The following is a 13,686-nucleotide window of genomic DNA, read 5'->3' on the forward strand; positions in this document are numbered from 1 at the left end:
CAGATTTTCACATGCCTCTGACCAACGACAACCGACATAAACACCTCTTTATATACTGCGCCTTGCAAAAGTTTTGCAATTTTGTGTTACTAGGGAAACGACAATTATGTTGGCATCATGCTGGAAAATAAAACAAAACAGGTAGCATTCTGACTGTGGATCTGAATGAGTATAAAAAATGGAAGGAAAGAAGCAGTAAATGTGGTTGAGACCTGGTGTCTTGCCTTTTAACATAATATATCTTTATTTTATTTTATTTTATTTTCCTCAGACAGAAACTGCTGCTGAAAATCTACAATACTGTAGCACACAAGAGGCATGTTGCCGTTCTTTGTCAGTTAAGCAGCCGTCATATGATCCAGCGTGTTCCTTAAGTCCACGTTATGTCTTTACTGTACATATGGAAATTGTATCATTTGACTTCATGAATACAAACGATATCCCATCATTCTTCCAACTTCAACAATAAACACGACTCTAGGATTGTTTCTTTTATTTAAACACATTATGCTTTTTTTTTTTTTTAAACCCTGTTCGGTTGTCTTGATCATACCATGCACTGTATGTGTGAGGTCAAGTTTATCTTGACTGTGTTCAGGTATTTGCTGCATGTGTATCCATGCATTAATATCAATGTGTACAGTATTGTCACATATGGCAGGTATACACAGCCACTTAGCTTTATTTACCACACATATAGAATCAGTGATTTGTTTTTCCATAGAAATACACAGTTAAATTCCTTATGTCTGCCTTTTTTTGTCATTTTTGCCTCCGGTGCATTTTGTAAGCTAACAAAATGTTCACGTTTGTGTTGACTTGTCACGCCCTGTGGGCAGGAAACACACACAAGCACACAGCCAATGTTTTACTTTCTGTCTCTGTCAGTGATTTGATGCGTTTCCTTTTGCATTCATAGCTTCTCAATGTCCCTGTATTTTTTCCTCAGGATGGAAACCTGGTCCCTGAACAACACAGGGTCCAGCCTCATCTGAGAATGCACCAGGGGCATGAAACCCAGCCAATGACTGAAGACATTCATGCAAGTCTGTCGCTGGGCGAAGTGGTCTGGGTCAGCCCAACGCGACGACTTAGAGCCCTAGGTTTTGGGGAAAAAGAGAAATGAAGAAGGTAAATGCAGTTTAATAAATCAATAAATCATGTCATAAAATCCCTGATGTGAATGTAATAAAATGACAGCAAAAAAAGCTAATCTGAAGAAAAATGATAATTGGGAATAATATCATCAAATTCCACATGCAAACCAACACAGGTGAGATTATTTAACCACATTTCCTGCCTTGCATCCTCTGGTTCTGTCTGAGCTCGGTCACAATTAAAGAAGTCAAGCTAAAGAAATAGTTTGTCACATTTAAATGAAAAATTCTAGCATGATGTCCTCAAAGATTCCACTCCATTTCGATAAATATCTGTGTGATTTTGCTTGAAGCAAAGTAACAAATTTGGCTCGAGCGAGGGGGAAGCAGGAAGTGAGAGACACCAAAGAAGGAAAGGGAGAGAGAGAAAATCAAGCCTTGCTGTGCTGCCTTCACAATTAAGACATTAATCACAGAGTCCATACTGCAGAGTCATCGTTCTGCCTCTGGTCACGCCATCAATCAGAGCATGACATGGGGCTGGTCGCACAATACACGCACGCATGCACGCACGCACGCACGCACACACACACACACACACACACACACACACACACACACACACACACACACACACACACACAACATGCATAAAAAGAGATCTCCCAAAGAGAAGGTCAAGAATGAATACAGCCTAAAGCTACTTCACCTTTGCTCAATCAAGGTAAGATGGTGTAGTCTCTTTTAATTTTCTTTTCTATGTATAAAAAGCAGCAAGGAAACCATTCTCTGTAAAATAAATGACCTTTAAACCATTGCCAAACACTCTTACAGGTACCCAGTGGACACTAGGAGTGCTAAAGAGTAATATTGTGATAAAGTAAGATCTACGTATTTTTGATGGCGCTCCTTCAGATTTTCACCGAGGTTAACCTTGTTTGACGGTTGGATGGAAGCAGGGCTCGTGTCTCTTGAGTTTTACGCCAACGATCAAGCTCTACCTGGGCCATCAGGGTTTCCTTATACTGCTTCTTCTGCGTGACTTTGATTGGCGGATGCTTGGTAACGGCGGACACAAGGAAGTTCATCAAGATATCTTCACAGTTCGCCATACGGTCCACCGTGGTGAGCAGGCTGGCCGGGATGTAGTGGGTGAACAGGAAGTGGTAGTATCTGATGCAGACACACCCAAACGGACAAGAAGCAAAAATTAGTATTTCTTACTTTTTATAAGCTGCACTTTTATTCTGTTTGTAATGTTTGCTGTGTTGCATTGTCAGCAGCATGGGAGCACTAGATCATTGTCACCTCTGGTACCCCCCTGTTGAAGGCCTGCCCCCCACCACTGCCACCCACACACACACACACACACACACACACACACGCACACACTGACAAACACAAACTTGCCACCTTTTCTTCTTGCTGACTCATTTTCTGCCTTGTGTTGGCATTTGAGATTTTAAATAACAAAAGGACTAAAGAGTCACATTGTGTTCTAACAATAGAACAAGGAGAGAGCTCTTAGTCTTCGTGAAGGTACTTGAAATCCCCTCAGAACAACACATCTTCCACTTTTCTTTAATTTACACCTCTGCTTAATAGTTCCGGTAACCTTATTTTCTTTCAGTCCTTGCTGTGTTCTTCATTTTATGAGATTACAGTGGTGGGGAAAGACCATATTACCTAGTTTTCTTTCGTAACACTCCCCTTATAACTGGAAGTGAGAGATGATACTGAAGATTAAAGGTAATTTCAATTTGATCAATAACAATAATTTACATCAGCTGCAGCTCCTGCCAAGGTCAACATGTAACAGGTTTTTGTACCTGTGATAGAACGCTGCACCCGTAAGGACCATGGAGTAATCATTGGTCCATTTGGAGGTATAGCCCCAGCGGGATCTGGAGTTGTCCCAGTAGTGGCTCCGCGCCGGATAGCCAACGATACGCTCTGGAAAACTTTGCCACACGATAAAGGCAAAATCCACCTGAGGGAGCACAAGGGAAAGAAACAGACCAGAGGAGGAAGGAGATTGGAGGAAGGAAATTAAAATCAGAGGTGAATAAAGAAAAAAACTTGGAACTGCAGGAAAGGAAGAAAGTGAACAGACGAATCAAGAAAACAAATACACAGCAAATCATTCTAAATTCAAGCAGCCACTGGACTGGGTTTACAGATACAGATATAAACAACTTATTTGCGGTGGATGGCATTTTGCCTGCGTGGCCAGCAAGGCAATCATCACAACAGCAGCCTGTACCTCTTCAGTCTCAGAAATGGCATTTAAAATGACGTTACAGCATGGTGAGCACTTTGTCTCCCACATGAAATTCTCCCCATTAAATCAAATGTCACCGGAGTATCTACATCACTTCAGGTTCACTTGAATTTAAAGTCTGAACTTTCACTCACACGTTGAACCTCGATGGACACTCCCTCATAACACAAATTGTCTCAGCATGATGTACAGTAAATGACTTTAAATGAATAATTTGGTCATCCTCACACCAGAGCATGTTTCATCAGTTCTAATAGCATTTTGAAGTGTCTGAAAGCTTCAAAATAACATGGAAAAATGTGATGCTGATGAATAAACCAACTGGAAGATTTCTAATTCTTTGGATTTAAAAATTAAAAGAGGCAGATCATGACTTTTACTTTGACAGAACTGAAGGAAGTGTTTTATTTGCAGTTCCTTTTGAACCTTTCTGCTGATTTTTACTTTTCACATTCAATCACTGAATATAAAAGGTAGTATAACATGGCAACCGCATTTATTATGTGAAAACCACTCAGCCATCCATAGCACACTTGTTTATGCTTGCTTTCACTATTGATAAGAAAAATGAGAGGATGCTATTCCCATTACATTTAACTTAAACCACTGAATAGTCACGTCAAATTCACATAAAAAGTCACCTCACAAAAGTTAAGACAAAACTTAAAAATAATTACATTCAAAGCAGGTTATGTTTTATTCTATTTTAGTAGGTTGAAGGGAATCCTGTGACTCCACTTTTCGATCTTTGCCATGCAAACTTGAGCTCAAAAGACTGAATGGCTCCAAAGACGTCTAAATGCTCCGAGCGTGTGATTCAAGTATCCAGGTGGCTTCTGCAGCCGAAAAGGATTCCCATCCCTCTTCGGCTCTCATCTTTCCCTAACAGAAGGAATCTCATCTGGAGTCGTCTGGAGCACCTGGTGTCCTTGATGGAGCCAGAGCGACATGAAAAAGTGTCTGTTTTAATTTAAAAACACCAGCGAGACGTGCGGACAGACGCAACAGAGAATGAGGGGATCAGCTCATAATGAAATACTTGGTAACACACACACACACACACACACACACACACACACACACACACACACACACACACACACACACACACACACACACACACACACACACACACACACACACACACACACACACACACACACACACACACACACCACCTCAGGAGACAGGGAAGAAAATTAATTACCAGAATGGTGAAGGAAGAGAGAGATGGATGTGGTGGTGGTGGTGGTGGTGGTGGGGGGGGGTTTGGGCTGAGAGTGGATGTTCTTCAGCGATACCTTGCGGCCTCTGTCATGAATCGCGTGAGCAATTATTGTAAAACATTGGCGCTAAGCCGAGAAATAGGTTGGACCCGCCGTTCTGATGAACAGACGTGTTAGCTGAGCGTCTGTGTGTGCATGAGTGTCTGTGTGTGTGTGTGTGTATGTGTAGGGTGTGTGTGACGTCTCCATGGGAAGGATTAATGATATCATGCAAGTATAATTTTGCCTTCAGAGATTAAAAGGCTGTATATAATGCGAAATGGCATGTGTGTGTATGAAAGTGTTAAGAATGACAGAACCCAGACTCTGTAGTCATAATCTGTCTTTCTTGATTATGGTTTAAAAGAGGCTTGACGTGGCTGAGGAATTGTGTGTGTGTGCGTCTGTTGTGTGCACATGTATTGCAAACTAATAAATTCTACAAGGCCAAAATTGATCCAAGGAGCAGAGGGTCAATCCAGCAATAGATCCGTCACAAATCTCTGGAGACATTTGGGTTTAACACGTCCACATGTTACGAGATGAAGATGAGTTGCACCACGTTTTAGAGCTGCCCGCACTCAGTCAAATGTCTTTCCAAAATTGTCTGTTTAGAGTCTGTTTATTTTTTCAGCCATGCCGCTGCAGTTCATCTGATTTCAAAGTGATGAAAGTGAGGAAAATGTGTCTTAACCTGACCTCGCATCCAGCAGTTTTAGAGTGCTGCAGCTTTGACAATTTAGCAACAGTCTCAGTGTGATCCCCAACAACCTGCTGGGGTGTGAGGTCCATGTTGAGGCTACGAGTGGTTACTGCGGGTTTGTTGTTTGAAAAATCTTTGGAATTCACACCAGGTGCTCTCTGTGGTGTGTTTGGTTCATCTGGTCTCCGCAGCTCTCTAACATTTAGGCAGAAAACTTGTCTGACTTTTTAAAAGTTGTTCACTCAAGGGGCTTCCAAAGACGCTTGGCATAACGTGTTATTATTTGTTGTGACTGTATCAGCCATAAGGCAAAAAATGAAATGGTGCATGACTATTTTTGCTACAGGATTCATACAGTTGTCATTTAAGAGTAAAATTATTTTAAAATGGGAGCACTGTGGACCAAATATCAGCTGGGTACTGGAGGTCTGTGTTCTAATTTAGGTCAGTGTAAAGCGTTGTGGTTTGAGAACGTTTCGAAATCACTTTATGAGCTGAAAACCATCAGACGAAATAATAATAGTCATAAAAAGTCATTTTTTTACAGATATGATATACAGCCACCGCTTTGAAATAATTTCTTGAATACCACTCGACATTGCTTTAAACCTTACTGACCCTTATCTGAACTGATGGTAAACACTTACTGCAGCAAACAGGAAACATCACTCGATTCCATTCATCCATCGGGTACAAAGTTGACCATGATCCCATTACATCCATATACAGGATGCCCATTGATAAGCCAGTGAACTGCTCACACACACAAACATCATCTTGCTGTTCAGATCAGTCCAATATGTAACAGTAATGTACTCTATTTATTAAACAGGAATCTAGACAGCTGGGATGATCTGTGCTTTTGCATAAGTGTGTATAATCTGTAAATCACAAACTATTATTCTAGTAAACCTCATCGTCACAACAATTTGATAACTTGAGGGTGGCTGATTGTGACATAGCTTCATCTCATGGTCAAAGATGAGATCATTGGCCACATGTCAACCTCTATGAATGTAAGGTGCAGTGGTGTGAAAAAGTCTGTCCACCGGTGATAATTTTCAAGCTTTTCCTATATAAATCACTGGTTGTTCAAACCAGCATTTTCAGGTAAATATATAGCAGACAAATACACTGATATGAGAAGTGTGATGAAGTTTATGGGATTTACAGGGAGTGTGCTGTAATTATTTAAACAAAAGTAGGTATTTGCATAAATTTGAGCATCCCAATGCACGAAATACATCAATAGTTAGTAGATCCTCCTTTTTCAGAAATAACATCCTCTGAATGCTTCCTACAGCTTCCCATGTGGGTCTGGATTCTGGTTGAAGGTATTTATGACCATTCTTCTATACAAAACCTCTGCAGTTCAGTCAGGTTTGATGGTTTCTGAGCACGAACAGCCCATTTTGATTGACACCACACATTTTCTGTAACATTCAGGTCTGGGGACTAAGATGAGAAATCTTTGATTTCAGGTGATTTGACAGTTTTTTTTTTAGGCTCCCATGTTGCCACTCTTCAGAGCAGAGACAAAAGGAGAACAACCTGCAAGTGGCCGCCTTAAATACCTTTTCTCATGATTGGTTTCACCTGTATGTGTAGGCCAAGTGTCAACGAGACTACCAAACAAAGTTTGTGTTCCAATAATCAGTGTTAAAGATATACAAATAAATAAAACAACAAGGGTGAACAAATTTATGCATCTGCCTACTTTTGTTTAAATAATTATTGCAAACTTTCTGTAAATTTTTTAAACTTTATATCTGTTTTTCCATTTGCTATATGATATATTTAACTGGAATTAACTGAAATGAACCAAAACAGTGATTTATAAAGGAAAATCTGGAAAATTATCAGGGTTGCCCGAACTTTTTCATACCATATGTACATACACTGGTCTTCATCCACACATTTAGTTTTTGCAATGGGTTTATGAAGCATGTTTATGTGGCAAAAAATAATGAAAATGCACTTTAATGGTTTTACTCATATCTGTGATGTCATCCTTTCAGTCATTAAAAAAGATCGGGGCAATAGATGAGCGTTGAAATGAAAACCAATACATAGAAAATTCTGAATACCCAGAAAATCTTCTTCAGAATTTCTCTCAATAAATCAATACATAATTGTAAATATGAAGTCCTTTATGTCTGTATAATGCTCATGTTAAATATGAAGAAAAGCATTCTTTAATAGAATAATAAAAAGGCTGTTGTCCTATGTATGCCTCATCTAAATGACGAGGCCAGATATGTAAAACAGACGGGTAAAATGTTGCATGTTGAGCAATTGTACAAAAACCCTTCAACAACCGAGACAAGGCTTTAAGAAGAGGATTATAAATTATTCTGTAGCTGTTAAATAAGCATTTCCACATCCACCATATTGAAAATGTCTTTCAAAGGGCATAACGTAGCAGCATACTTGTCCAATGAGGCAAAACCTCTGTCATTTTTTTTTCTCTCAGTCATATTGTGTTCTCTAATCGCTCTTCATGGAATAATCATACATTTAATGAGCTGAAACAATGTAATTAGGAAATTGGCACAGCCATTCTTTCACTGAGGTATTATAATACGAAAAGTCCTATTAAAAATCTAATGTTCTTCATTGCACATTTCCACACACTTGACATATTTCAACTCCTTTCAATAAATCCCCTCACTGTATTAAAAGGGCAATTAGAGCATCGGGTTAGCGAGCACAGCATAGATTTACTCGCTGACAACTATTCTTTCCTCTCGTTTCATAAAACAAGCCGTGTGCCCATAAAACTTTACTTGAGCAAACTCACAGTGCAGCGGCACAAATTGTAAATGCCGTAAAGTGTAATTGTGATCCCATCAGAGTCGAAAAAGGTGAACATCGACTCGCTCCCATCAATAAAACATCTCAGAGTTTAGAGATGTACTGGCTCTCTAGGGCTCATTGAGTCTCACAGTCCATTATGGATTGCACCTTTTTCCTCGCTAAGAACCTGAATGAAAACCAGGTTTCCACTCACTCAGCATTAAAGATGATCTGTTTTGTAGAATTTTCTTTACGCTTGCTATACTAACTTTACAAAAAATGCGTTCCTTGAACTGACTGGTTGTTGCAACATGTTTGTGTGGGAAGTTATTGACTCATTTTAAATGAGAAAATTGTAAAGGAAGACAGAGAATGAAAGAAATGCGGGTCTCTTATTTTTCTAACTGCAATTACCTGCAATGTTGGCAGAAATATCTGTTACATTTACTACGCCTTTCTTTCCTCATGGTAGGGTTAAATTAAAAGAACAGCATATTAAAGGTGCTTACCCGAATAATGCATATTTCATGGTAATTTAATGAGCTCTGGCAATGAGGTAAATCACATTCCTAAATATGGATGTCTGTAATCAAAAGTTTTTGTTTTGTATTTTAAATCTGTTGTTTAACTTTCTCCTTTTAGACCTAATCCCACTTTCTTCTAATGAATTCAGAATCCTTTAAAGGCAATGCACATTTTCCTCCTCCAGTTCAGTAGACATTCCAATGTTTGGCAGAGCGGGGCAATTCATTTGTAATGAATGGTATTCATGACTGTGCGTGGCCTGACTGCCTCATTTAAGTCAGGATCAATACCGAGCTAAGATGCCACCACCTTTTGCCGCTAGCTGACATGAGGCCATGAAGTGTAAAGTTGGTTATGAAAACATTTGCAGAGGCCAGATTTCAGTTGTGGGTTAAAAGATGTCTCTGGAAGTGTGAAAAAGTACGAAAGTTCATATATTGCTCATGTCAGTATTACACACTGTGCAAAGTTTGTTCAGCATATCTTATTAGAAGTTAAATGTTCTTTATTGGATTCAGGAAAGTTTACAAATTAGGCCTGAGGTACAAAGTTTTCCAACCTTATTGATTGGGTCTCAGTCTCTGTGCACTCTAAGGTTAGGACAGAAACTCATATAAAGAGACTGATTGAGCGCTCAATCAGACATTTCACTTTCAAAACACAATTTACAGTCATTACACGCTATCTTAAAAAATCTTTACTACTCCTCCAAACGCCTGTTCAACTCACCTACATTATCGTGAGCGTTATCGGATAAACTTTAACACGAACATAAGCCCAGGATGGGATCAATACCTGATATTGGCATCATCTGGCACATTTATTTACAGCTCGGTTCATTTATTGTCTTGAGATTCTTCTCTGGATGATGGGTTATGGTGTTTTCACAGCCCTGTTTCTTGTGAGTGTTTATCTCATCACATTTTATTGATAAAGCATCCGTGTCTCAGTTCACTGATTCATAAGGAGCCACAAAGACACCCCGCTCCCCCCTATCCCTGTGATGCTAATTGGTTGATAAGTCAACAGTGATTCACCTCATTTGTTGAGAGAACTGAGTCTTCATCCAGACTGAGAATAGCATCGGTGAGGATGACGTCATGGGGGAAGAAACGACTGCTCATTGTCTGTAGAGAAAAATAGATAATATACAGTAGGCATTATTTACAACACTGTAACAATATAAATGTAAAGCATTACTCATGTTTTGGTGAATTAGGAGTTCCTGGGTGATGACAACTTGTTGCTTTTGTTGTCTTTAAATTCTATTCAGATTCTTTTCTCATAATTTTAGGATATTTATGTGTTTGCTGGATGGGGTTAGAGATGTGCTGACAAGAAATGAGGGAGAGGAATAACAAAAATATTTTAGCAAGTACATTTTAAAGGTGTAGAGGTAAAAAGAATCCCAGCAATATAAACGGCTAATGAGAAAATGTAGCCGCATTTGTTTCAGACCCAGCTGTGTCTATCGATCAAACTGCTGACTTAATAAGTTTTGTGTGACTCTTTATCAATATACTACCTAATAGAAAATGCTGTAGACAATGATCCATTGGCCCAAAGAGGGCTGCTGATGATGTTATTGACTCATGATTAAAATGTAAATTATTTAACTATTGAGTAAATAAGGTTCGGGAACAACCCATCTCCTGAAAACATACAAACAGGGCCAAAACTCGATCAGAAGCCGGGATCGATGGTACAGTCGCAACACACACAGATGCATAAATGGTAAATTCAGATGTTCAGACATGATGGTTTGAGCTCAAACGCACTCAAAACTTAAAGTTTATTTATGATGTAGGAGATTTTTTGTGCATTATCACACCACAATATTACAAACACAGAAGAATCCATGACTGAAAAGTTCTTTAAAGTTCAAATCAGTCCTTGATGTGAGCTGGAACTCTATTTTCTATGCTTCTACCCATGTTTTAATGAACTGAACAGAAATATCTGTGTTAAGTACTGTCACAGCAGTGATGTTGAGCATGGATTCAATGACATGAAAAAGAATGAATTTACAGCCTCAGGGGAAATATTAAGAGGCTTATTTTAAGTAACTCCACAAATATCTTCAAGGTTAATTTTTTTTATTCCTCCCAGCTTAATGACTCAGTGCAAATTCTTCAAGAAATTAAGCATCACATCAAAATGAATATGAAGACAAATCTCCTAAATTCTTCATTCGACAGTGTCGCAGGGGAAAACTGAAATTAAATCACCGCTTAAAGTGACAAAGTGTATTTGCTTTGGATGGACGCCCTATAATCAGCAGGCAGGTAATAAGTGCGGTCAGGATGATGTGTGTTTTGTGGAACAATCTTCTTTCTGTTCTAATGGTCTGCATATATGTGATGAAGTCACATTACAGATGTCCAGATCTCACATGAAATCCAGTTGAACATTCAACCTGTTCATCACAGCTCACATAGAAAACAACAGGAACAGGACAAAGGAGTATTGACCTGTGTGCTGCACAAGGCAGCTCATCTCAGCAGGTGTTTAAAGGTTCAGAGGGGAGGATGCTTCTACTCAAGGGATGATTTTCTGAGCCACAATGTCAGTGAGAGTCTTTCACACTTTCTCAAGAATGCTTCAATTTGAAGACCTGCAGACGCTTGACAAACAAATTGGGAGGACTGGGATCAGTGGGTGGAGCGTCTCCAACACCTCTGCAACCCTGAACCTGAAGCTACAGCTGATGAACAACTGATTCCATCCTTTATCTGAATAATTTACGTTCTTCCTGATTTTATTTGGTATTTTTTATTGTTATATATTGTTATTGTTTACACATGGAATGATACCGGATATTGATAGTTTAATCCCTCATAGTACAGATGAATGTTTAAAAATATGAAACTAAATTATTTTTGATATATTTTGCTCTTAATTCAATACATTTTATTTTTTCTTGATTTCATTGTGATATATCACCAATTACTTGGTCGAGGAAGCCATTTTGGTCAAATGTAATAATAAACCAGAAGATATTTTGAGGCTAACACAACCATTCTTTCAGCTCTAAATCTGCTCTCCTGCCCTTCTGTTCAGTCAGACTTCCACATTAGAGTCTACCTGACCTTTGAACTCACTTTTATGCTCTTTTGCTATAATTTAAATGCATACCCCAGGAGACAGGATCAATTTTGAAGATTAACTTATTGGTGAGGGGGCAACGTGATTGATGAAGGTGAGCTATAGTCGAAATATTAACAGTTATATCGAGGAGAGTATAGGTCACACTTTTAATAATATTGATTTGTGGGTCATAAATGCTGAGAAAGCACGATTTCACTAATAGCAAGGCCAGAGTTTGAGGAATGTGATTCATCTGGTCTTCCCGTCTCATTTTCTGTGTTCAGTCAGTGTAAGAACACTCAAAGGTTTTAAAACAACACTGTTTATCTGTTTATCTGTGTATTTGCTTCAGTAGATTGCATTGTGTGAAAAAACGAGACACGAGCATGAGGAACATTAATTTCTCTGATGGCACAACTGGATCCGACAACAATTTAAACAATCAGTGATCTCCCTTATTAACATTGCAAAGACATTAGGTCACTGAGCTCAAAATCAATCCTGTAAAGGTATTTTATGTGTGTCTGTCATCTCTGCTGATGATGCAGTGGCTGGTCTACCCTGTAGCTAAGGCAAACATGCCAATTATGATTCCCTGCACAAGGTCCACCAGAGCTGTGGGCAGTCTGGCATTGTTCCACTAATGCTGGTGCAAATACACTATCATGAAATAGGGAGCGTTCACCAATCGCAGCACAGACCAGCATTCATGAGACGCGTTCGGTGGACTACCCTGCCTCCCACAGACTTATTTCAGGCCATTTGCCCAAGCTGTTGCATTTTTGAAGATGGAAATTTCTTTCCAATCTTTATGGATTTTTATAGAGGTGGGTTACTTGTATAAAGTACCGTTCATGTATAATTAGATGGATAAAAGTTGTCAAGGACATTTCTCAAAAAAAAAAATCAGTTAAGCACTTGCAAAATTCACGTAGAGAATGACCACAAAACCTAGTTGGAATAAAAAAATTTAAAAAAGGTTTCGTGAGTAGTGTGTTTTAAATCTCTACAGACAATTTACACTTTTATGAATTCAAAATGAAATAAAGTAGTCTCCAGCAGAACTAGACTCCGAAAGTGTTTCCAACTCAAGGTCCAGGTCATAGCTGCTCCGCAAAGTGGTCATAGAAAATGGATCGATGCTTTATATAAAAGCTGAACTTTGAGAACTACATGAAGTCCATCATGGCTCACTGATTGACTGCAATTCACTCAGCAATGCAGAACACAGACACTCATAACTATCAGGAAATTGTTCTGCTGCATTTCGTTGAGGTTAATCATGGAATGTCTTTGTGTTAAGTTACTATAGTAGGAATAAGTATAGCAATTGCTAGAAAGTACATGAAGTTAAAAGCATACGCCACATGATTAACCATTATAGACTTGACCACTGACTCACACATGTTCTATTACTGTGAATTTTTAATTGGGTGGAAAACACGTCAATCTTCAGGAAATATCTTGTAACAGCTGTGAGTTCATATGTGAGCGTCTGTGGAGACAGACCAGAACCAATAATATAACAAATGAGAACCAAGAGGAAAAAGTCACGCTCCCAGCTTCACTCTAAAAGCTGACAATCAAAACTCATGCTGTTGAAATGATACCATCAAGAGTATATTTAAAGCTCAGAGCACACTGCATCAGCCATAAATTAGCACAAGGAAGAGCATTACAGAAATCAATATGTTCTTTATCAGCGGCGGAAACACATTTCTTTAAGTACTGTACTTTTAAATGACATAGAGTGATGGCATAAAAAGAAACAAAATTCTTTATTTTGGTCTCTTTTGACTTTGTGCTGCCTCACAGGGTTTCATTAAAATGTGAAGTTCAATGCCCAAAGACAAAAAAATTGTAGTATTTCAAGCAACTCGCAGATAGAGTGATGACTTTTACGTAAAAGGTGTGTTCTGCACCTGTGATATC

The 13,686-nt window shown here is 38.9% G+C and overlaps 1 protein-coding gene across 2 annotated transcripts in view; it reads right to left on the minus strand.

Moving 5' to 3' along the window:
• Positions 1 to 228: 228 nt before the first annotated feature.
• LOC137613916 (exostosin-1) overlaps positions 229 to 13,686 on the minus strand; it is a 126,544-nt gene continuing 113,086 nt past the window's right edge. For both annotated transcript variants that reach the window (XM_068343399.1, XM_068343398.1), the window contains 4 exons: positions 9,705 to 9,794; positions 2,927 to 3,087; positions 2,099 to 2,270; positions 229 to 1,099 (listed from right to left, as the gene is read on the minus strand). In XM_068343399.1, the coding sequence (XP_068199500.1) occupies positions 914 to 1,099; positions 2,099 to 2,270; positions 2,927 to 3,087; positions 9,705 to 9,794 (609 nt within the window). In that variant the 3' untranslated portion in view covers positions 229 to 913. The remainder of the gene's footprint in view (positions 1,100 to 2,098; positions 2,271 to 2,926; positions 3,088 to 9,704; positions 9,795 to 13,686) is intronic.

The sequence above is a fragment of the Antennarius striatus genome, chromosome 19 (assembly GCF_040054535.1).
Source record: "Antennarius striatus isolate MH-2024 chromosome 19, ASM4005453v1, whole genome shotgun sequence".
Taxonomy (NCBI): Eukaryota; Metazoa; Chordata; class Actinopteri; order Lophiiformes; family Antennariidae; genus Antennarius; species Antennarius striatus.